The 26,435-nt window shown below is 40.8% G+C and overlaps 1 protein-coding gene across 1 annotated transcript; it reads right to left on the bottom strand.

The window, feature by feature from the left end:
* LOC122654391 (iron-sulfur cluster assembly protein 1-like) lies at positions 1–24,534 on the bottom strand. The gene is made up of 4 exons (XM_043848463.1): positions 24,436–24,534; positions 24,090–24,393; positions 23,503–23,557; positions 1–410 (listed from the first exon to the last, which is right to left on the bottom strand). The coding sequence occupies exons 2-4, from the start codon at positions 24,379–24,381 to the stop codon at positions 251–253; spliced, it is 507 nt and encodes a 168-aa protein (XP_043704398.1). The 5' UTR covers positions 24,382–24,393; positions 24,436–24,534; the 3' UTR covers positions 1–250.
* Positions 24,535–26,435: the final 1,901 nt, after the last annotated feature.

The following is a 26,435-nucleotide window of genomic DNA, read 5'->3' as shown; positions in this document are numbered from 1 at the left end:
CAAGTATTGAGACAAATTTCACACCCAACTGAACATAGAAAGTTTAGTACAAAGTCTTATGAACAAAGGTTGTAAAGCTTGTAGCAAAAGCATGCCAATATACAAAGGGAGCCGAGCCTGGGGAAGACAGGCAAGGCTGTCTGGGAGTAGACCAAGGTTCAAATATCATAATATATTATTATGACATCCTAGACTAGACAGACAAATCCTTATCCGCTTCTTAATATGTGATAGCATACTTAACAGTTCATTACGCATTGGCAACCTTCTCAGTAGGTGCAGCTGCAGCATTTGCTTCTGGCTTGGCTCGCTTTGCTTCATAATCTTTAACAGCTGCCTTGATAGCATCCTCTGCGAGCATACTACAGTGGAGCTTCACTGGTGGAAGTGAGAGATGCTTTGCAATTTCCCTGCAGTTTTGAAAAAGAAAACAATTAGGAAGGAACCCTCCACAAGATTCAATGCATATGCTATTCGTGGCCAAAGACAACCGATGGCAACCAATTGCTCCAGTATCCAAGGGAGATGAACATGATATAACTTGTAAGCATACAGATAAAAACAAAGCAGTCAATAACTTGTTATCACAGTAAGCAAGGTATACAAACAAGACAGCAATAAAAGCTGATGCTCAACAAGGACCCACATTATTATTAAATAACATATTTGTATTTTTGTATATCCCAGATTCCCAGGCAAGAAGATGGGGCTCTGCCTCAATAAAGATCTATCTCAACGAAATGCAATTTAAGGTGACTGCCATTAAAAAGGGGTGGGTGAGAAAAAGAAAACCCATGAAGATCTTGGATTAACCCCTCACAATTTATTAAATCAACTTGAAGCAACAATTCAATCTCATGAAATTTCGTGTCCAAGTCCTTGCCATCTACTGTCATGAGATATGAGGTCACTAAGAGAGACATTTGATTGCAATGCGAAGTTCATGATACAGAGCCTTCCAAAAAAGCTAGGGCAAAAGTGGTAATCCATCAGTTGTATCTCTGTTTTTCCCCTCAACACCAATTTGATCAACTGCTGTCACATCTATGCAGGAGCATTAAAGAATTTATTTTAGCAGAGAAGGGTTGCCACATAGGTTCCAAAATGGGCACAAAGCCCTCTCTGAGAAGATGCAACTCAGATTATTTTAGGTCTAACCACTCAAGACAGGATGTCATCTTTAATTAGGGTTGCTTATCAAATCAGGTTTTGACCCTTCCAAAAAAGCTAGGGCAAAATGGATTTTTTACCATTGTCACTATTAAGAGCTGTCATTTCTTGCACGCATTTCAAGTTGACAAGTGAAATGACATTTACCCTAATTGGAAAAAAATGTATGTTATACTAAAAGGGGGGGGGGGGAAGTCAAGGTTACAACTTTTTTTCACCAAGCTTGGTTACAACAAGATTTTCTCTTCATTAAAAAGGAGGGGGGAGATGAGTTAATTCTCAGCAATAATAGAACTGTGGTTTGGAGTTTTTTTTCCATGAAATTTCTTATAATAAAAAGAATCTGTAAGTAACTCAGTGCCGGTCACTGTAAGTCGACAGAGGCCAAAGTCATAAAGGCCTGTATGAGATCCTAACATTGTCATGGCATGCTCAATTATCTCTTAACCTAGCTATGTCAGTCTCTTTAACTATCGTTGTAGCTCACCATATGTAGATGCCCCCCGGATGAAGAGAAAATCTCCCAAGCAGTAGGAGCCCAGAGACCTGGTCGTAATGGTACCTTTCTTAGTGGAAGATCGGAAATTCTCGAGAGAGTAATCATGATCGTTGTAATGAATATTCATCATTTGGTATGCATTATGTGTTGCCACATTAGCAACCATGGTGGTAGGTCCTGTGATAGAGTAGGTAGCTCAAGCCCATCTCATTAGTCAAGTTTCAGCCCAGAACTAGTGGCAATGTATTAAAAAAGGAATCCAAAGTGAACATAACTACTTTCCATGCTAGTTTCCGGCTGAAATTTGACCAATGAGATCGGTGTCGGGCTCACATGGACCCACTCTTGCCTACCCAAGTCTGCCACATGACAAGAAAAGCCTGGCCTTGCAAGAGAATATCCAAAGCACAAAAGGTAATATAATGCATCCAAGGTCCCAAACACCCAACTTGGATCGCTTATGGGCCGGGCCCACCACCACCAACAACAACAACATAGCCTCATCCCAATTAAATGGGATCGGCTACATGGATCCTTATTTTCCAATCAGCTCTATTTGAAGTCATACATGAAACGAGGCCTAAGGTAATGCATGTCTTTCCTCACCACTTCTCGTATGGTTATTTTAGGCCTATACCTGGCTCTTTTAGCTTCTTCCATCTGAATCAAATCACTCCTCTAGACTGGAGCATCTCAAGGCCTCCATTGAACATGATCATGCCACCTCAAACAACTTTCTCGTAGCTTATCATGTATCAGAGCTACTCCCAACTCGGCTCTAATATGGGCCCACCAATCAATAGAAAACCATGTGTTAAAGGGAAATGGTGATTTTGTAAATAACCAGAATTTAAAGGGTTACTAAGGTAGATAAGGAGGGAAGGGATAAGATTGAAACTACTAATTAAAGAAAATAGATAGTCCTTTCGAGTGAGGGAACTCACTCCACAAGAGTTTGATCGACTTGGGATTTTAGGGGGAGGTCTCAAACTGGAAGATCTATGGACTCCACATAACAAGTGCCCCAAACAGCAAGTGGAGAGAGGGTTCAAAGTCTGAAATCAAACCCAGCAGAGGATATGGAACCAACCTTGATTGCTGGCCTTGATCTCACAACCCCCCTTTTTGTTTCGATCTGAAACTCAGCAAGGTAACTCGCTCCTCTGTTTGTGAACACTCCTCCAAATCTGTAGCGGAATGGTCCAAGGATGAGGGACATTTCAACTATCTTCCCTTTTCTCAGATTACCACCCAAAACAGGAGATAGAGTGACCCACTTCAAAGAATGATTGCAGCAGAAATCCAAGGGAAAAAAATAAGGACGAAACAGAAAGCAAAGGATGGTAATCAAACCTGAGGAGAACCAGGACTGAATCGAGCAGGGAAAGTGAGGAAAAGGGTAATGCAGGAGCGTAATCACGGTTCAGTTCAAACTTGTTCCAACTGACTATTATTTTTAATGTCCAGATTCAATGAATCTGACCAGAACAGATCTCAGTTTTCTAATCTTATCAGGAAACTCTATCAGTCTATCATGGGGCGCATTTAGATTCTTCTACACAACTACGATTATGAAAACTGGTCATTCCAGGAATCTTATCCCCAGTAAGATGTGGGGCACCGTTTAGAAGATTTATGAAGCTTGCTGTTCCTGAAAATTAGGAATCTTATCACCAAGTTCCTGTCATAAGGGTTCTTATTTGGGTTTTTATTATTTGTTTATTTATGTTTTAGTTGTTCACGCAGGTTGGGACATGTCCAGACATGGTAAAAGTCCGTTTCTTTTATTTTATTAATATTCCTAGTCAGCACTGGACTAGTGTTTCCCAGTCCTATTTTGTTTATGTTTTACATTTTTATTTAAATATGTGAAAGGCATAGCCTGCTCCACAATTTTAATGAATGGAATAGTATTTAGTTAGTTAATTAGTTATGCCTCTCTCCTCTCTCTTCCCAACAATGTGGGGTTTCCTCTCTCTTTTCTCTCCTCTTCTAAAACTACTGTTCACATTATACCTTCTCTTTCATGTCTTATTCTCTCTCTTGAGCCTACCATAGCAGATCATTCTTTTGATCTGCATCAAAGGGAGCACACACAGCCAGCAGGCCCATGCCTTGGCACACCAGACCATTACTCAAAACTAAACTCTTTTATTCATTCAATCCAATCTAATCATTGGAATGCTTATACATATATAAAGAAAAACTCTTAATCATTTCTATCTGGAACTGATGCAGATTCATCACCAAATATGGCTTGTTTCATTGGGAATAAGTCTAGGGTTGGGTTACAAACATGTTGGGCCTTTGATCCCATGGGTTTCTAATGTAATAGGCCACTTTTATGGGCCTAAAATATGGGTATATAGGTTGCATACGGGATTAGCCCAATACTTAGTTTATTTTTATGTTTTTTAATTGAACCAGTTCAAATTGGTTGCATCCAATTGGTTCAATTTAAGTGATCATGTGACTTGGTTAAGTGGTCATGTGACAACTTAATTGGTCATGTCACATAAGTTGGGCTGGATTAGGACTCTATAAGTCCAGCCATGTTTTGAGTCTATTTCCTTTAGTATTCTAGTTTCCTAATCAGTTTAAGTTACCTAATAGGTTAGGGATAGGGTTAGGCCATTCCTTTTTAGTGTCTAAGTCTATTTTTGAGTCTTCTATATAAGTTTGTAAGGGAGGCCAACATTAGATACGAATTTGATTAATAAAAATTAGCTTCATGCTTGCTGCCATTGCTGCTGCTCTTTGTGTGTGCATCCTTGTGGGTTATCAAGGTGGAAGGGTGGGTGGAATCCTGCGACTCCTTACGCCGTGACAACTGGGAAGGTCTCTCTTCGAAGGTGATTTCATCCTTCATCCCTTAACTTGCTGCCGGTGGAATCCTATAGTAAGTTGAGATTTAAATTTCTGTTTTTAGTTTCCTTCCCTCCCCCATTCGATCCCTCTTGTTTTTCTATTTGAATTTCCAAAACCCTAGATCATCTAGGCATTATCCAGCCATCATCCTACCTCTGTTTTACACCAAAATCAGAGCACAACCTTCCCAAACCATCTCCCCCACTCGACCAGACTTGCTGCCCATTCTGTCCAGCCAAACCCTAAAATCCCTCTTATCCTTTAAACCCTAATTTTGCCCTAAAACAGCCCCTAATCAGCCCTAAACAGCAGGCTTGACCAAAGCTTGATTCCAATTGGCTCCTAGTAGGATTATCACCTATTCTAGGACTACATTATTTGGTATCAGAGCTATGGCGGAGGTAAGCTCCAACCAAGCTTTGAAAGACCCACCTCCTTTCGTTTTCAAGACCCGAGTTCGTCTACCCAATGGGAGCACAACCATATTAGTTGTTGATGAGAGGCGACGTAACAACATTATTTCACAATCCGTGGTGGATATGTTGCCCCAATCAGGAGAGATTTGCATCATGCCTACAGGTAAAGTCTTTGTTGAATTTGGATGTTCTTCATACCATGATGGTGTTTGGTGTCAGCCGGTACCACATTCAAAGAGCTTTATTGCAGTAGGTGGTGATTGGTTGGACACGCGACAAGGTTGGATTGAACCTGAAAACAACTCGTGCGTCCTACCTGATCGACACCGTCTATACCATTGTTTTAATCTAAAAGGGTTACAACTAAAGGTGACTACATCGATTGTACAGCCACAGGGACTGCCGAACATATCAACTCAAATGCAAGTGGCATCGACTGTGTTTGAAGTTTCACCAATGGTGTATGCACCAACAGAAGATTCTACTAAGGCAGTTTGTGTTGAGGAGATTCAAGAACCTATAGCTAAAGAAATTCAAGTAGGCCAAGCTGCACCAATAGTTGAGATCATGGTTGAGAAGCTCAGTAATCAAATTGATGTGGAGGTCCAAAGCACAACGGTAGAAGAAACTATCTACACTGAAGAGAGCAAAGTATACAAGGTTGAAGACATGGAAGATAAAGCTGAAGTGGCAGTGAATTGTGATGAAAAGAAAGAGACAGCCCCTATAGCTTCAAAGATGGATAGTCAACATGTAGAAGACCCTACTGAAGTCGTCAATGTCGAAGAAACCAAAGTAGAAAAAGATGAAACAGCAGAAGATGAAGAGGTGGTTGAGAGCACTCCACAAGAAATTATTGGCATTCAAGATGCTGTTTTTGAAGAGGTGGAGCTTGTGTCTCAAGTATTAGATGCGAAGATTGCTAACACTGAAGACTCTATGGACAGGACATTCATATTTGCTGCTGATTCAGAAAACGAACACATAGAGTTTGTTATGCCACCATGGTTCTTCGAAGAGAAAGCTCCACGCCTTGGAGATTTTATCCCCAATATTCCTGCTTCACCGGAATTCTGTTTGGGGATGATCAAAGTTGCTGATCACATGTTGATTCCCCCTCATCACTACAAAATTCGAGTACGAATTTTTTCAAGTTGGGGAGAGTTGATGCAGATTCATCACCAAATATGGCTTGTTTCATTGGGAATAAGTCTAGGGTTGGGTTACAAACATGTTGGGCCTTTGATCCCATGGGTTTCTAATGTAATAGGCCACTTTTATGGGCCTAAAATATGGGTATATAGGTTGCATACGGGATTAGCCCAATACTTAGTTTATTTTTATGTTTTTTAATTGAACCAGTTCAAATTGGTTGCATCCAATTGGTTCAATTTAAGTGATCATGTGACTTGGTTAAGTGGTCATGTGCCAACTTAATTGGTCATGTCACGTAAGTTGGGCTGGATTAGGACTCTATAAGTCCAGCCATGTTTTGAGTCTATTTCCTTTAGTATTCTAGTTTCCTAGTCAGTTTAAGTTACCTAAAAGGTTAGGGATAGGGTTAGGCCATTCCTTTTTAGTGTCTAAGTCTATTTTTGAGTCTTCTATATAAGTTTGTAAGAGAGGCCAACATTAGATACGAATTTGATTAATAAAAATTAGCTTCATGCTTGCTGCCATTGCTGCTGCTCTTTGTGAGTGTATATCCTTGTGGATCTCAAGGTGGTAAAGGGTAGGTGGACTCCTGCGACTCCTTGCATTGTGAAGATCGGGAGGCTCTTTCAAATCATCAAGTTGCTGCCATTGTTCTGCAATACAGTGACTTTGAACCTGTTTTCTTATTTTAAACCTTCTTCTATCATCCTTCATCTTCCCTTAGACCTAATCCACAGTCCCCTTCCATCCATCAAACCCTAATCTCCATTAAACCTGCAACTCCTACTTCAACTAGGACTCCCTTATAACTACAGATCTGGCCATCAATTTCGAACCATACTTCCAGCCTATATCCCCCACACCTCTCCCTACACTCGACCTTAAACCCAGTCCATAATCCCCACTATATCCCCTTCATTCCTCCACTCCATTAAACCCAAAACCTGCAACTCAATTCTGTCCAGAATTGCAGAATTTTAAAACCGTCCCAAATCCAATTATTTTTATCCCATAATAACCCCCTAGACCTGCATATTAAAGCCATATAAGACCCATTCCCAAATTCCCATCCTAAACCCTAGAATTAACCTAAATCCTAGTGCTGTCCATTCGAACCAGCAACCCCTTTTGCGATTGATCTTGTTGTCTGGCTCCTAGTAGGTCTCCTACCTACCTAGGACTACATTATTTTGGTATCAGAGCCATGGACGAGCATGGCAACCCGGTGCTGCCACAACCAGCCAACCCTATGGCAGCCATGTTAGAGATGTTCCGCAAGTTTACAGCAGATCAGAAGGCTACAAATGATGCAATCATGACTAGATTGCAACACTTGGAAGGACAGAGAATCCCTCGTGATAGGGACAGCAACTTGCCCATAGAAGAGGACAGGTACCAACCCCATTCTGTGATACAGAGGCTGCCTGACAGAGATGGGAGCCCTAGAGATGACTACAGGGGTTATAGAGATGGACATATAGGTCACAGGGACAGATTTAGGACTGACCAAGATGACAGGGATGATAGAGACTACTATAGAGATCGTCGGGACGGACCTAGATATGCCCGTGAGCCTTCTTGGGAACACAGAGATCACCACCGAGGCTATAGAGACAGAGGTCGGCAGCCCACTTTTGAAGAGTATATGAGGTCCTACTTCACTGGAGACCAAGGTACTAATCGACGACATACAGGTAACCAGAAGGTGAAGCTTGAGCTGAAAGAATTCGATGGTAATTCTGACCCTCAAGTGTTTTATGATTGGCTTGCTGCAATAGAAGACTATTTCAATTGGTATGATCTATCTGAAGAAGGGAAAATGAAGTTAATTCGTGCTAAGCTTGTCGGAGCTGCACGTGAGTGGTGGAGAACTGCTGAAAGAGAGATGGACTTCAATGGTAGCAGCTTTGAAGAACTAGAAGAAGGACCTCCCGATCTACAAGATGCAAGGAGTCGATCGGAGTCCACCAATCCCTTCACCTTGATATTACCCACAAGGTAGCCTTGATATTACTCACAAGGTTCACTCAACAGAGCAGAGCAGCAGCTATGGCAGCAAACAAAAGCTTTTTTCATTAATTAAATTCGTGTACCATGCTAGCCTCCCTTACAAACTTATATAGAAGACTCAAAAATAGACTTAGACACTAAAAAGGAATGGCCTAACCTTATCCCTAACCTATTAGGCAACTTAAACTAACTAGGAAGTCAAATAGACTCAAAATAGAGTCCTAATGACTTGAAACAACTTAAACTACTTAAAATAAAGAAGATTCCCTAGTAGCCAATAGGATATAAGAACCTCTTAGCCAATAGGATCACTTCACTTAAATTAGACCAATTGAACCAATTGGATGCAACCAATTTAAACCGGTTCAATTAAAAACACAAAATAAAAACTAAGTATTGGGCTAATCCCGTATGCAGCCTATATACCCCTATTTCAGGCCCACTAAAGTGGCCTAATACATAGAAAACCCTTGGGAACAAAGGCCCAACATATATATATCCCAACCCTACACTTATTCCCAATGAAACAAGCCCTATTTGATGATGAATCTGCATCAACTCTCCCCAACTTGAAAAAATTTGTCCTCGAATTTTGTAGTGATGAGGGAGAATCAACATGTGATCAACAGCTTTGACCATCCCCAAACAGAATTTCGGTGAAGCGGGAACATTGGGGATAAAGTCTTCAATGCATGGAGCGTTCTCTTCAAAGAACCATAGTGGCATAACAAACTCTATGTGCTCGACCTCTTCAAGAACAACATCTTGGATGTCGATGATTTCTTGTGGAGTGTTGCCAATCACCACTTCATCTTCCATGTCCTCAGCCTTGTCTACTTTGCCCTCTTCAGTAGTTTCTTCTACCATTGTGTGTTGGACCTCCACATCAATTTGATGGCTGAGCTTCTCAACCATGATCTCAATTACTGGTGCAGCTTGGTCTACTTGAATTTCTTTAGCTATAGGTTCTTGAATCTCTTCAACACAAACCGCTTTAGTAGAATCTTTTGTTGGTGCATCTGCCATAGGTGAAACTTCAAACACAGTCGATGTCACTTGCATTTGAGTTGACATGTTCGGCAGTCCTTGTGGCTGTACAGTCGATGTGGTCACCTTTGGTTGTAATCCTTTTAGAGCAAACAAATGGTATAGACGCTGTCGATCAGGAAGGACACACAAGTTGTTTTCCGGTTCAATCCAACCTTGTCGCTCGTCCAACCAATTGCAACCTACTGCAATAAAGATCCTTGGAGATGGTACCGGCTTACACCAAGCACCATCATGATATGAAGAACACCCAAATTCAACACAGACTTTACCTGTAGGCTCGATGCAAATCTCTCCTGATTGGGACAACATATCCACCACGGATTGTGAAATAATGTTGTTACGTCTCCTCTCATCAACAACTAAGATGGCTGTGCTCCCATTGGGTAGACGAACTCGGGTCTTGAAAACGAAGGGAGGTGGGTCTTTCAAGGCTTGGTTGGAGCTTCCCTCCGCCATAGCTCTGATACCAATTTAATGTAGTCCTAGAATAGGTGATAATCCTACTAGGAGCCAATTGGAATCAAGCTTTGGTCAAGCCTGCTGTTTAGGGCTGATTAGGGGCTGTTTTAGGGTTTGGCTAGACAGAATGGGCAGCAGTCTGGTCGAGTGGGGGAGATGGTATGGGAAGGCTGTGCTCTGATTTTGGTGTAAAACAGAGGTAGGATGATGGCTGGATAATGCCTAGATGATCTAGGGTTTTGGAAATTCAAATAGAAAAACAAGAGGGATCGAATGGGGGAGGGAAGGAAACTAAAAACAGAAATTTAAATCTCAACTTACTATAGGTGTTATACCCGCACCCCGGATCATAATTAATTTTTATTTTTCCCCGTGACATGTGGTTATCACTGCCACGTATGCTGGTGAGCTGTTCTCACTGGTGGTCAAACCCAGTTACAAATTATTGACCATGATACGGGCTTACCATTGACACACCATGGCAATGGAGAAGTAAGTTCTAGCCCTTAAGGTTATTTATTTACCCTTTCTCTTGATGCCCTCGAAGTACGGGTCAAGATTTGGACAGCCCGGGCTATTTTAGTTGAGTTGGGAATATTCCATTTGTGGGTCCCACTTATTTAAGGGAGCGTGTGATGGGCTTATAATCCCATGGTGGATGGACCCATCCCCAAGTGGGTTCTTTTCTATTTGAAATCTGTGGGCAGGCCCATTTAGTTAAGAGGCCCATTTGACTCTATTTGACCCATCTAACTTAGAGTACCCATTTAACTTGGGTGACCCATTTAACTTAAACTATCCATTTAGCTATTTGACCCATTTAACTTAGAGGATCCAGGTCCATTTTCTTTAAATAAGACAAAGGGGGAGAAGCATTCATTTCATTTCTTCTCCCATCTAACCTAAATCGTGGAGGAGAGAAAGAGGAGAGAAAGGAGAAAGAAGAAAGAAGAAAGAAAGAAAGAAGGAAGAAGGAAGGAGAGAAGGAGGAAGAAGGGTGGAGAAACTTGGTTGGAGGTTGGAAGAGCACTTCTTGGAGCCTCAACATGGAGCCTTCTACCTTGGGGTGGGTAAGCCATTCAATCCCATCTCTTTTCTTCTATTTTGGGTTTTGGGGTTTGGGAAATGGGAGAAATTCGACCTAGGGTTCTCTTGGAACCCAAGGAATCGATGGAACCTCTAAACCTAGACTATGGTGGAGTTATTTCACTCCATTACAAGCCCGAAGCCTAAGTAATCTCTTTCCATTTAAGAAATTTAAGGTTTCTACCATATTATGTCCTAATTTAGGTTCTCTTTGTTTTCTCTTAAATCCATGGGATTACATGGACCTAATGAGGTCTTAGAATCCTAATGGACCTAGGAGGAAGCTTTCTTGAAGCCTCCCTACCTTTAAACCCCTTGGAAAATGAATCCCTAGTGAGAAACCCTTCATTTTCGGTTCTGCAGGCATGTGGTTTTACACTCGGATTCGATTTTTAAAACCACACCGCAACCGACCTTGACTAAAACTATCCTAAGCCCCTGGTTAGCTAGGATTTACATGTGGTTTCGGACACTGCAAGAAACCACCACGAAATTACCTTCCGAGAAGGATTACGTGAAGGTCGGATTTACACTCGGTTTCGATTTTACGAAACCACATCCGCATCCGACCTTGACCAAAATTGTCCGAGCCCCTGTGAAGGTCGGATTTACACTCGGTTCGATTTTAAAACCACATCCGCATCCGACCTTGACTAAAGCGTCCCGAACCCCGGTTTCCTAGGATTTACATGTGGTTGCGAAATTTGGGCATGAAACCACTCCTGCAACCACTTTGTTTGGAACCTCATACTTAAGTGTTTATGGGAGACCTTTTGGGGATCCGTCCCTTTACTTAATTAACCCTGTTTTCACTCTTTGTTTAGGTTTAAAGTTTTCATCTTGTGACGTGTTACTTGATTTCGGCGACAACTCATAACATCGGGGCATAACACATATTGTGAGTGGGTTTGGTTGTTTGGGCTTGATATTATTATTGCATTGTATATTATGTCATCATTATAAATTATTAAGCATGCTTGCGCATATTGCATACTTTTATATATGAATGTTATGATGTTAATTGGAGATGCTTTACTTTGATGGGTCTCGGTGCTTGGTGGGTGCCGGTCTGAAACTCCGGATAATATATATATTTATGAAGAAATTATGTTGAATGTCATGTTGAAGCTGTATGCGCCGTGCCGTCTTGTGTAACGGGCGCTAAACCGGATGAAAAGTTGATGCGCCGGGATTACCTCTCGGGACGATAGGACTTGCGTGTAGCGCTGGCTAGGATTTTACACCCTTATGCTACGACCCTTACCAACGGGGTTTAGGTGTTGGGTAATCGTCACCGGATTACGTGGAGGTGGGAGAGGCGATCGTAGTAGTATTGGTTATCGGGTGCACGCATTGAGTGGTCTTGAGGCTTCGATCGGCGTAGGTCCCGGTGACAATTGAGGTTTCATTGTGGCGATAAGTTAAGTGACCCACAGTGTCTCCCGAGTTGTCACGCGATGGCATATACCATTGACTTAGTTGTGATGTTAGGTGGAAAATTTACTTAACATATGCATGCATCATTGGACTATGTGAATTGTGTGTTTGTGCATCCCCATCCCCTCATTGGCTCGGTGGAGAGCTAACCCCTCGTGTACACAATTTTTAGATTATGATGCGAGTGCGGAGGAGCCTAAGGCGTGTTGAGGAACATGGCAACGGGTGTCCTTGTGACAATTGCGCTACGGGCCGTGAGAACTCAGGGACTTGTTCCCTTTTTTATTTTAGGGCGTAGGCCCATGTAAAAACATTTACTTGTTATACCCTTGTTAATCATTATTAGATGGTAATGAAAAAATGGATTAACTACGGTATTTATCATCTAGGCTTTGATCATCTTGTAATTATTGATTTTATACGCTTCAAAACTCACGATCATTTGGAATGTAATATTTTCCTTTCCGCGCTCGATATTATATTATTTTAATATTAGTTATGCATAATGCGTTGGGACACCGTGTCGATGATCCTGGCGACTTAATAGGATGACAGCGTTGTCTAGTCACCCCTTATAATGTATTTTATCCCTTATGCAGGATGGTGGCGTGACAGAGTGGTATCGAGAGCATGATGCTCGCACCACCACGATCTCGCGGACTCTTGATTTACTCTCCACAATTAGGTTCTAAACTAAAAATCTTGAAGAACATAAATGATTGGGTGCAAACATAGGAGAAGGCGATTGTGGTGAAACAAGAACTTAGAAGATAATAGGCAACATGGCACTTAAGATTTGAACCATAGGTGTTAAGCTACAACTTTGAAATTGCTTGGTTGGGCCTTAAGTAGGTCATAAATGAGTAACTATATGTTAAAATTCATAAACAATGATGAACCAATTATAACCAAGCATAATTATCAATAATGATTTAAACAAGAAAGAAGTAAGCAAATACGTAGAGATACATATAAGATTAATTACAAATATTCAATCGCTCAAAATTTTCTTGGGAGGCAATCATATCCTTCCCATTTCAACATTCATGATTTCATCTATTCCAACAAAAACATACGACTCTATCCTCGCTCAATCAAAAGATACCAATCTAAACACTATAATTGTTCCGCATTCTGCCTTGGCATAACTGTGCCTTTCCCAACTCAAAATGCAAGATCTCATCTTCCAACTCAAAACATTTGATTCTGTTCATCTCGGATTAAATATACAAGTCTACCATTTCAAAAAGTTCTCGATTATGCTACCCTAAGACAAAACTAGAAGAACCGATCCGAGATAACTTCAATTTGTTGAGAGAAAGTCGGGCTAGTCATTTGCACCACCGCCACCACCGCGACCAAGAAAGGCTGCCGATGTCATCTACCCTCTCTCGATACCCTCTAGGCACCAAGTCGATTGGAGAGTTGCTTCGTGACCTCATCGAAGCCATCCACCACTCGCGAGTTCAGCGCCTTATGGTCGTCGAATGTCGATACCTCCCACTGATTAAGGTATAGGGATTCCTTCTAAGTGAACAATAGGTCCTTGCTCCTCCATGGACACGTTGATAACGCCGGTCAACCTGTGCTTGCAATGAAGGCTATAGGAACCCCCTTGACACATGAAACAACCCGATAATTACGTATGCCTGGTTCTCGGTGTCCATATTTGTATAGAATGGCAAATGAGTTGTAGGTAGTATGGTTCGGGAAGGTTGAGAATGTTGGTCCACCCCAATGCCTCGAATCTTTGCCCACCATGGAAGCTTTGAGATCATCCAACACTACATCCCGCCCTTCCACTATATTTTTTTAAAGCGGAAGTAGTCGGGTAAAGCTCGGTCCTCTATCTTTTGAAACCATAGTGGATCTAGGGCGGTTGGTGCAACTTGTTCAACACATGCACGCTGTGTTCTTGGAGCCATTGATTGTTTTAACACTGCGACTAAAAGCCAAGATTGATAGCAAATTTGTACCTTGAATGCTAAGGCCTAAGTAGATGATCAATGTAAGGTTGTGAAGTTCAAAACCTAGTCCTTGATTTTCCTTTCAAAGCAAATTAAATTTCGTAGGATTCTTAGGCTAGAAAATTTTGATTTTATCCAATTCGATCTAAAGTTAGGGAAAAAAGAAAAGGCATGACCATTATGTGAATGACATGATAAATAATGAAGATTCATGGTCATAATATGCCTGAAAGTAATGCTTTATGCAAACAGAGAGTTCAAGCAAAATATGGACTTATTTGATCTTGAAACATGCTATAAACTTTAAAGAAAATTTTTAGATTTTGTGATTGGAAGTTTGAATTTTGAGAAACAAGTAAAGTTGGCTTGTGACAACTCAAAGGATGTAAACTAAGCCCTATCTAGTAAAACCGATTCATACATGGCAAAAGAGAGAAGAGGAAAATTCGAGTAGGTTTTGGTTTTTACAAAATCCAACCTAAATCCTTGAGTTAGATGCCAAGATTGTATGCAAGCCCTTGTATAGGTTGCTTATGATGAGAAAATGGTTAAGATTAGGTTGTGAGTAACCTACCAAGCAAAAGGAAACAAAAACCCCAAGTTTTATAAACACGAAATCGATTTTGGGGTTTCTCCTTGAGAGAAATCAATGGGAGAGAGAGAGATCTTACCCGAATGCGATTGGATGTTGTTGAGGAGTAATTTGGAGCACTAAAATCCACCAAGGAGTGAGGAGAGAGCAAGTATGGTCGCATTGGGGTTTCTCCGGAGCTTTAGAGTTGTGTTTTGAAGGAGGAAAATAAACCTCTAAGTCGTGGGTTTTAAAATTTTAATTTTTGGGCCATGCGGTTTCATCCGTGGATTCAATTTTGTGAAACCGAGTGAGAATCCATGAATTTCTAATAACAAAATTGGTTCTCAGGAAAGCTCGGATTTACCTGTGGTTGCAACTTCATCGAAACCTCACCTAAAACCGCCAAGCCATAAAGGGTTTTCTTGCCTGTCTTGATCAACCAACCTATGTTAGGCTTTTATTACCTCTATTTGATGTTTCCTCGCCCCTCTTGTGGCATATCTTACCCCTAACTTAAGCTTTATGCTTGACAAATAAAATTATAGAAGTGAAATGTCTACAAGATGTGGAAATTGTATTGTGACAAAGAGCATATAAGGGAAATGAGACATGATAACCGAGAGGAAGATGTTTGGAGTGAAGAGAAATGAATAAGATCAATGCACATGTAAAATCCGTGTGAAATCCCTAGTGCGTGGGCGTGAATAATGAGATCAATGTGAACAACATATACTTTTGGCTACTTTACATCCCAACCAATATCAAACAAGCGAGTTATTGGATGAAAATACCCCAACAAGAGACAAGAATTATTTATTTGATGAAAAGAGGAAAGATTCTAAAGATGTTATCAATAATCATGTATCAAGAGAATATGCTTGAAGATAAGACAACGTGATAAATTTCTATGAGATTTTATGGCATGTAAAAGAATTAGATTTGAACTTGGAGAGTTTTCCCAAAATATTGTGAATTGAGGATTTTACTATAACTAAAACCTCGAACATAATCCAAGTAAAATTCAACTAGATATGACGAACATAGCAATAATCCTAAAATATTTCCAAAGACTTGTAAATTTATAAAAGATGCAATAATCAAACAAGGATCCAACAACTTAGTGTCATCGGTCAAATAGGACTTGATTTACACCCAAAACCCTAGTCTCAATCGATTTGGTATGGATTTGGTGTACATGGCTATGGGATTACAAGCAAAATCAAGACATGATCACAACTTGAGATGATTCATCCCAAATCCAAGAAAAGAGAAAGTAGGAATGGGAAGAAAGCCATATCTTGAACAAGTGAGAGTTAAACCTTGAGGCTTAAGATTACAAGGAAACCACCCGAGGGAAGCTTGAGCGGAAGTCCCTGTAGAGCTTTTTCTCCCGTGGTTATGTTCCTTTCTTTGGAGCCAAAAGTGAGTTTTAAAACTCGCGGCTCTGTTATGTTAAATTTCGCAAATGAATGAGCGAGCGAATCCACTTATCGTGAATCGCTCGCGTAAAACTTGAAATTATCATTATAAATCTATGCGGATCAACGAACGGATCCACGCTCATACATCCGTCCAGTAAATCCGTTTGACTTAAACCCTCTTGGCCATTGAGACTTTTGAGATTGACAAACGAACGGATCGCATTCCACATCCGCCCGTTAGTTTGCTCTCCCTATTTTCGCGGAGGAGCCACGAACGGACCAGGATCGACACCGCCGTGAGTCCACCGATTTCTTTTAGGATTTTTAGCTTGTTTTGGAGACCTTGACTACACTTATATGTGATGATTATGTGCCTATACCCTAGATCGGACACCCGTTGTGTGACCCATTTGTGGGAACCACCTAAGTCTAGTCAATACCTTGAATTGAAAGAGGTTAGGACTTGTACCCGAGTGGGCCAGCTAATAAGAACTAGCGAGGCATCGGTAATCCGTTGTGACTCCTCTCTTACATAAGAGGAGAAGAGTTACCTTTGAGGATGAAGACCTTCGATCCTATGAATTTAAAGACCCGAACCTTATGGATAGAGAAACCTAAACCTATACGGGTAGAGACCCTTAATGCGGTGCGTAGAATCTAAACCTATGGATAGGTACTAGGAAAGGAAAGTAATAGATCGGTTTATTTGAGTAAGCCGTGAAGGTCACGTGTATTTGGAAGTCATTCATAACACCTCAAGCTAGTGACGACTCTATTTGAACTTTACTTGGTCCATCCAAACCTTGTTTAGACTCATAGAGAAAGTCCTACACCGTGATTTGACTTTCCAAAAAAAAAAAAAAGACTTAGTGAACCGTGCACGAGAACTTCTTGTTCGGTGGATTGACCTAGATGGCGATATGTCCATAGGGATTTGAATGTAATTATTGAATCTATGCCTACATATTGGTGTGATAAATATATATAGATATACCTTAGAACCTTGGACTTGTGTGACTAGAGTGATTCTCGGTACTACAAGTATGACTTATCTCGACCTTCTTGTGAAACTAGTGGAGCCCCGACCTTGGTTGACTGAAACCTTAGGGTAATGAAGAATGAATTTAATGACCGGATAGGTTAAATTATGGAGGCCGCGCTTGAAGAGTTGACTTGGACAAAAGCTAGTAATGGTTATTGGTTCTCGAAAGAGGACTGATGTGGACTCTTCCCTGTGGGATAACTGTGTAGTAGGTTAAAGGTTGTGAAAGCTAAAACGAAGGATGTAACAAAATCTTCTCAACGACAGGATATGAATGGGGTAATGGATCACCAAATGCGTTCCCTCCGTCTTTGGGAGTGAACAATAGGAGATTCCATCAATATTCCAAATCATTCTAAAGTTGGGTTAGGTAATGAGACAACCGGATGTGAAAGCCTTGAGAATGTGAACCCTATGTTGGGACATGGACAGGTTAAATCCTGAACGCTGGAACCCGACCCCGAGTAGTGAAGGCTAGAATGGTATCACCGATCTGGAAGATTTAGGGAACTCGTTCCTTGAGACTTAACTTAGTAGTTGGAACCTGTTTTCTAGGGTTATTGTGAACCACACCCTGTGGTAATGTGACCTGTAAGGAAAAGAGAATTGTGGAACGACTTGTGCCCACGTAGGCACCGCCTCATCTTGACCTCGACCTTTGACTTAGTTCAAGATGTGGGTGACCGGATGTTGTTATCCAACTGACCCTTCTCACTGAGACCCTAGTCGCCTCAAATTTGGGGGACGAAATTTCTTGTAAGGTGGGGAGGATGTTATACCCGCACTCGATCATAATTAATTTTTATTTTTCCCGTGACATGTGGTTATCAACGCCACGTATCTTTGTGAGCTGTTCTCACGTGGTCAAACCCGATTACAAATTATTGACCATGATACGGGCTTACCATCGACACACCACGGCAATGGAGAAGTAAGTTCTAGCCCTTAAGGTTATTTATTTACCCTTTCTCTTGATGCCCTCAAGTACGGGTCAAGATTTGGACAGCCCGGGCTATTTTAGTTGAGTTGGGAATATTCCATTTGTGGGTCCCACTTATTTAAGGGAGCGTGTGATGGGCTTATAATCCCACGGTGGATGGACCCATCCCCAGTGGGTTCTTTTCTATTTGAAATACGTGGGCGAGGCCCATTTAGTTAAGAGGCCCATTTGACTCTATTTGACCCATCTAACTTAGAGTACCCATTTAACTTGGGTGACCCATTTAACTTAAACTATCCATTTAGCTATTTGACCCATTTAACTTAGAGGATCCAAGGTCCATTTTCTTTAAATAAGACAAAGGGGGGGGGAGAAGCATTCATTTCATTTCTTCTCCCATCTAACCTAAATCGTGGAGGAGAGAAAGAGGAGAGAAAGGAGAAAGAAGAAAGAAGAAAGAAGAAAGAAGGAAGAAGGAAGGAGAGAAGGAGGAAGAAGGGTGGAGAAACTTGGTTGGAGGTTGGAAGAGCACTTCTTGGAGCCTCAACATGGAGCCTTCTACCTTGGGGTGGGTAAGCCATTCAATCCCATCTCTTTTCTTCTATTTTGGGTTTTGGGGTTTGGGAAATGGGAGAAATTCGACCTAGGGTTCTCTTGGAACCCAAGGAATCGATGGAACCTCTAAACCTAGACTATGGTGGAGTTATTTCACTCCATTACAAGCCCGAAGCCTAAGTAATCTCTTTCCATTTAAGAAATTTAAGGTTTCTACCATATTATGTCCTAATTTAGGTTCTCTTTGTTTTCTCTTAAATCCATGGGATTACATGGACCTAATGAGGTCTTAGAATCCTAATGGACCTAGGAGGAAGCTTTCTTGAAGCCTCCCTACCTTTAAACCCCTTGGAAAATGAATCCCTAGTGAGAAACCCTTCAATTTTCGGTTCTGCGCAGCATGTGGTTTTACACTCGGATTCATTTTAAAACCACACCTGCAACCGACCTTGACTAAAACTATCCTAAGCCCCTGGTTAGCTAGGATTTACATGTGGTTTCGACTGCAAGAAACCACCCCGAAATTACCTTCCCGAGAAGGATTACGTGAAGGTCGGATTTACACTCGGTTTCGCGCTTTTCGAAACCACATCCGCATCCGACCTTGACCAAAATTGTCCTGAGCCCCTGTGAAGGTCGGATTTACACTGGTTTGTTTTACGAAACCACATCTGCATCCGACCTTGACTAAAACTGTCCCGAACCCCGGTTTCCTAGGATTTACATGTGGTTGCGAGAATTTGGGCAGAAACCACTCCTGCAACCACTTTGTTTCGGAACCTCATACTTAAGTGTTTATGGGAGACCTTTTGGGATCCGTCCCTTTACTTAATTAACCCCTGCTTTTCACTCTTTGTTTAGGTTTAAAGTTTTCATCTTGTGACGTGTTACTTGATTTTGCGACAACTCATAACATCGGGGCATAACACATATGTGAGTGGGTTTGGTTGTTTGGGCTTGATATTATTATTGCATTGTATATTATGTCATCATTATAAATTATTAAGCATGCTATGCATATTGCATACTTTTATATATGAATGTTATGATGTTAATTGGAGATGCTTTACTTTGATGGGTCTCTTGCAGGGGCGCGGCTGCAACCGGATAATATATATATTTATGAAGAAATTATGTTGAATGTCATGTTGAATCAGTATGCCGTGCTGTGCTTGTAACCGGCACTAAACCGGATGAAAAGTTGATGCGCCGGATTACCTCTCGGGACGATAGGACTTGCATGTAGCGTGCTAGGATTTTACACCCTTATGCTACGACCCTTACCAACAGGGTTTTAGGTGTTGGGTAATCGATCACCGGATTCGTGGAGGTGGGAGAGGCCGATCGTGGTAGTATGGTTATCGAGTGCACCGAGTGGTCTTGGAGGCTTCGATCGGCGTAGGTCCCGGGTGACAATTGAGGTTTCATGTGGCGATAAGTTAAGTGACCCACGTGTCTCCCGAGTTGTCACATGAGCATATGCCATTGACTTAGTTGTGATGTTAGGTGGAAAATTTACTTAACATATGCATGCATCATCGGACTATGTGATGTGTGTTTGTGCATCCCCATCCCCTCACTGGCTCATGGAGAGCTAACCCCTCGTGTACACAATTTTTAGATTATGATGCAGTGCAGGAGGAGCCGGAAGTCGTGTTAGAGGAACATGGCAACGGGTGTCCTTGTGACAATTGCGCCTACGGGCCGTGAGAACTCTAGGGACTTGTTCCTTTTTTTATTTTAGGGCGTAGGCCCATGTAAAAACATTTATCGTTATACCCTTGTTAATCATTATTAGATGGTAATGAAAAATGGATTAACTACGTATTTATCATCTAGGCTTTGATCATCTTGTAATTATTGATTTTATACGCCTCGCAAAACTACCGATCATTTGGAATGTAATATTTTCCTTTCCGCACTCCGATATTATATTATTTTAATATTAGTTATGACTGTGCGTTGGGACACTGTGTCAGTGATCCTGGCAGCTTAATAGGATGACAAGCGTTGTCCTAGTCACCCCTTATAATGTATTTTATCCCTTGTCTGGGATGGTGGCGTGACAATAGGATTCCACCGGCAGCAAGTTAAGGGATGAAGGATGAAATCACCTTCGAAGAGAGACCCTCCCAGCCGTCACGGCGTAAGGAGTCGTAGGATTCCACCCACCCTTCCACCTTGATAACCCACAAGGATGCACACACTCTTGAAGAGCAAGGAGCAGCAGCAAGACAGCCACGAATTCTGTATTTTAATTTCAAATCTCCTAATTGCTAAAAATGACTGCTAAGCATGAGATAAAATAAATAACCATTAAATTAATGCCTAAATATTATACTGGACCAAAATCCACAGTCAGACCTGGTTCATCTCGATATGGGCCTCCAAATGGGTCCATACCAGTCTAAGGCAGCGCTACTGCATCATCATGGCATTTATATATTCTCTAATCCAACTTGGAACTACAGTTAATTTTTTTTTTACAGTCAATAAGGATCATGGGCAGCATTCCAATCAAAATTCGGTTGATAGTATGCAGGTATAAAGGTTCCAAGGGGAAGTAATTGGAACTCTTGGCTGTGCAAAGACTTAATTAGCTATTATTACAGTTGCTTCCATCTACCTTGCTACCAACAATTTCCGATAAGGTTTTCTTAAACCTAAGTATCTGTTTTCAAATCATAATCTAGAAGTAGCTTATTTGTACAAGTTGAGTTGGTCCTGTCCAGACAATCTGATTTTACTCTTGCTCCTTTATCAATTTCCAGTTGATTATTGACATATATAAATTTTCTAACTAGAAGTTAGTAGCTTACTTCTACAGTTGCCCTATTGCAACCTAGTGGTTGCAGGTTCAAAATTTGGAAGGCTCCTTTATCAATTCCAGTCGATTACTGACATATATAAATTTTCTAACTAGGGGGTAAGGCGGTGAACATATGCCCCTCTCAGACCCTGTAGTAGCAGGAGCCTCATGCACTGGCACGGTCTTTTTTTTTTTATAAATTTTCTAACTAGCCAATTGAACCTCTATGTCATGAATTGATTTCTCCCAACCTCCCTCTTTAGCAAATCCTGTATTGCTTCATGCAGAATCATTGGCTTCAACTTTGTTTGGCAACAGGTGCTCCAATTTCTTCACGCTTACTTGAATGGTCCGACCTGAATGGTTAAGAATGGCTCTTATCATCTAATTTCATTTCAAGAGCCCCAGTTAGCGTTTGCCATTTTGCAATTTCACCAGCTTTATGAACATGTTCGAGAAGTTGAACAAACAGGTTCAGCCTCCTACTTTGCAGGAGTCTATATAATAGCTTCCCCACATTTTCCCTTCTAATGACTACAACACCCCTAGCAAAGCTATAAGAGGGCATATGGAACTATAAATGATACAACATTTATACCTCGACCAAACGTCAATGAAATACTCAAATAGAAACACTACGATCACCTTTCAGAATACAAGTGATGTGTTGATACTTGAACCAAAGAAGATATACCAAGAACTTGTCAGCAATGAATATCTCTAATGCCTGTTTTTTTGGCTTCTAAGTCAAAGGAAACCAATAGCAAGTTATTGAAGACATCATGTACATGAAAAACTCATCATGTATAAACGAAGAGCTGAGTCACAAAGTTGACCATTTTAATACGATATTTGATAGTTCTAGCCCACAGTCACCAAAGTGAAACATAAGAAGCAAGAAAAATTGGACATCTAAACAAATAATGAATACAAACAAAAAAGAAGCAAGAGTAAGAAGGGAGAAGTAAGCCTCCACGCCTACTACCAAGCTCTCCTGAAACAAAGCAGGACGGCTCATCTAGGTGCAGTTGAAAAAGAAGCGTCTTGGATACTCTGAGTGGAAATAGAGTCAGCATTCAGATTGTTTCTCTTAAGAACAAAGCTATTGCCAATTATTTGTTCATAAAGTAGGTGAATCATCTGGTTGGTACTGCAGTGAAATCTCTTCCATTTCCTTCCCAAATTTCCTCGCCAAGCTAAAACCCTTCTTTTAGTTTCAGTTAGACCAAATCAAACCAACATTCCACATAAAGAATGAAATCCAATTCCAAAGGGCAGCACAATACTTTAACAAAGCAATGCCTTTTTTTTCTTTTATTGTTGGATAGCAAAACAGATGGAAACTTAACTAACAATTACTGAATAGACTAGATGTTAATAAATATCCTAGTCACTTCTTTTGAAGTAGGTTTGAGATGTACTCCTAAATTTAACTGACCCAAGATATATAAAATGGCCAGAATTCACCAGAAAATCAAACTCTTCTTAAGCCTTATTGTGACATTTCAAGTCGAAGCTAGTGCATTGGTGAGAGATTCTATAAGAAGGAAAGGTGGAACACAAGAGAGAGCCAGAAAATAAGTCAATTAGTCCATTCAACTATCTACATAGTAGTACAAAGCAAGGTTATAGTTTCAAATATCTTTCGTACATATAGTTTTGATATATGGTTCTGCTTTTCTTTTATGCCTGCATTCAATTTTCAAAAATTTGGAAAATATAAAATAAACCTTGCATCATCTGATGAAAGTAGTAAGTTCACTAATGATAGGAAAATCTTGAACATCAAATGAGCAATACCCCGAGGAAATTGAGTAAAATCAGTTCACTTTCTAGAAATTTCTACCACAAAATAAATTTGGAGCTCAATTGAAAAGTAACACCTTCCTCACAAAACTACATCATAGCTACCAATTAATTACTCTATTTAGTAATGGCGTCAACATAATTGATAAATTGGAAAATTAAAATTCACAATTATTAAGTAAATAAAGGACAACAGCTACATAGAACAAGATGAATGACATAAGGAAGGCAGACTTACGTATTTTTTATTGTTAAGACTTCCTCCATCTGTTTCCCCTTCACCCATTCAGTAGCTGAAAATAAGAATTCAACCACGAATCAGTATGATGGCCACTACACGCAGCATCTTGACAACACTAGCAGGGGGTGTGAACCAAATATGTAATGGCTATATCCCAAAATTATTTATTGCCAACAGAAAGAAATTTCAGCAATTGTTCTATCAAAAACTAAACATCAAGATTCTGGCAGTCGTTGCAAACATGCTTCACTTTAGTTAACATCAGCAACAAGCCCACAAAGAGACATACACAATCGGAAGAAGGAATGTTAACTCTTCTCTAATTCTTTATAATGCATTTCCGTAAAATAATTGCTGTTTTTTCTTTAAATTCCTACACAATATTCTTTTTCTTTTACGAAAATTCCTATGAAATACTTGTTGTTGAAACAAATATAAGGTAGGAGAATAAAAAAAACCTAAAGTATGGTAACGATAGAAAGTCAACAAACCAATTGCTAATGAGGGAGGTAGCAATTGTAGGATGGACCAAGCAACCAACACCATCGAGAAACCCTAGAAAATCGAGCTATAGCAGTACTAACCTACGGAAGAAGAAGCGATGGCTGATCCGCAACCGAAGGTCTTGAAGCAGGCATCGGTGATCTTCCCTGTCTCTTCATCCACCTTTATCTGAAGTTTCATAACATCGCCACAAGCCGGAGCGCCGACGAGCCCCGTCCCAACCGTGGGATCGTTCTTATCGAAGGATCCGACGTTTCGGGGGTTGTTGTAGTGATCCACAACCCTTTCATGGTAAAGCCGAACCAAAACCGGGCCCTGATTGTTCTGCTGGGGCACTAACCCTAGAAACTTCCTGCAACCTGCCCTAAGCATTTTCCTTTTTCTCTTCTCTTCTCTTCTGAAATCTGTAACTTATCTTGTCTCTCCGAAAAATTCAGAGTTATTCCCACCTTATCGCTATATCGATAGCGACGGCAGCAGAAACGAAGATTCGATTTTTTAGTTGAGACTGGGAAGCAAGCTCTTATTTATAGTTATCTAATTGAGGTCATCTCTCTCTCTCTCTCTCTCGTCTGGACAAAACCCTTTACACCTGTTATTTTGTTTACCCAAAAAAAACAATAAGTTTCATCAAATCAAATGATGGGAAAAAGCATCTACGCTATTTCAGTAAATATACCCAATAAATATGTAGAAGTTAATTAAGGAAAAAGTTAAAATAACCTTAGATACAGTTTCCTCACCATGGATACAACACCAGTGGACATCACGCGTGATGCAATCATTAGTAGAGAAAGCATCTACAACCGGACTACCATGCACTGCCGCTCAGGACACTAGGGTTGTGTTTGGTATGCATTCCATTTCAGGTCAAATTCGTATTTTTAGTATCTAAAAATGCATACCAAACGCAGCCTAGGAGAGTCAAATCTAGGGTGATAGAACACTGTTCATGTCAACGACCAATACAATTGGATTTGTATTATGAGGAGGATGACAGATGCTGGTTCCCTTGACTAAGCCATCGGGTCCGTTGATTAATGACAAATGGAAGATTCAGAAAATCCATGTGATGATGGATCTTTTGCATTGCATTTCAATCTCTTATTCCTTTTGAGAAAGGTTGGGTAGTGTAGCATACTTTAAGGGCTTCCTTGTCTTCTGAAATGATATATCTACCCTTTATCGCGGGAGAGTGCAGATCAGGTCCTTGTACAAGATCGGTATTTGGGATCTGACTTCATACAAGGACGTGATCTGGAGGAGAGAGACACTAGAGGTGTTAGCATACGTTACACAGCCGCACAGGAAACTCAATCCCCTTCTTTTAATGCCAAAAAAAAAAAGTATTGAATCTTTGGTAAAATATTGCTACAAGTATAATACTTTGTCATGTAGCATGCACCTTGTGCCCACACCAGGGGTGCGAAATGTCATCGAGCTCCTCTTGTTCGATGCTCAGTTATGCTTTCTCATTAATTGAGACACTAGTGTAGGGGCCACACTACCAACCAAAGTGATAATGGGGAGACAACTCGTAAACCATCACATTTGATCCTTGGATTAAATTAAAAATTATTTTTATGACTTTGGATTATTTGTGTGGATCCATTTTCTCTTTGTGTCATTGTTGTGTTTTCCTTCTTTACCTTTTATTATTAATTTTCTGCTTGTCAAGAAAACGAGTGGATCCGCTACTTCGTCATCCTCACAAATCACCCTCCCATGGAGTATTGTCTCAACGAATAAGTGAATTGTACGAATGAAATCTTGATCTAATTGGAAAAGGGGGAAAGCAACAAGTCCAAGGCAATAAAAAAAGTTTTTTTTCTTTGCTAGGATTAAACAAAAGGATTCGCAAATAAAAGTGCTAACGCCACGACCAGTCCATAAATTGTTAAAGCTTCCATAAAAGCCAAACTAAGCAATAAAGTACCTCGTATTTTACCCTCTGCCTCTGGTTGTCTCGCGATACCTTCTACAGCTTGGCCCACAGCAGTACCTTGACCAACTCCAAATCCAATAGAAGCAAGCCCTACGGCCAATCCAGCAGCAATAACGAAAGCGGCAAAAATCAGTGGGTTAATGGTAAACTCCAGATCCATGTAGCCGACCTCATTTTGTTAGGATTCCTCACCCTAGATGAGGAACAAGAAATAAAGAATTGGTTGGGTGACATGCAGAAAATTATCTCCTCCAACCCGTCCAGGTTCCTCTAATAGGGGGTGATGGACCCCACCCGGGCTGAGTGTTTGGGCAGGGGTTGGGAGGTCATTCAAACCCCCTCCCCCTTTATAGGAACTGGGTAACTGAACCAGGGAAGGAACTAGAGATGATAAAGATCCGGTGGCATGCACCAGCTTTCATAGGTAGATCATTTGCTTCAAATTAAAAAGGTAATAGAATGGAGTCATGGTTTGGGCAAT

This window comes from Telopea speciosissima, chromosome 3 (genome assembly GCF_018873765.1).
Source record: "Telopea speciosissima isolate NSW1024214 ecotype Mountain lineage chromosome 3, Tspe_v1, whole genome shotgun sequence".
Classification (NCBI taxonomy): Eukaryota; Viridiplantae; Streptophyta; class Magnoliopsida; order Proteales; family Proteaceae; genus Telopea; species Telopea speciosissima.
Note: the sequence above shows the minus strand (reverse complement) of the source record. Positions and strands in the feature narration are given on the sequence as shown.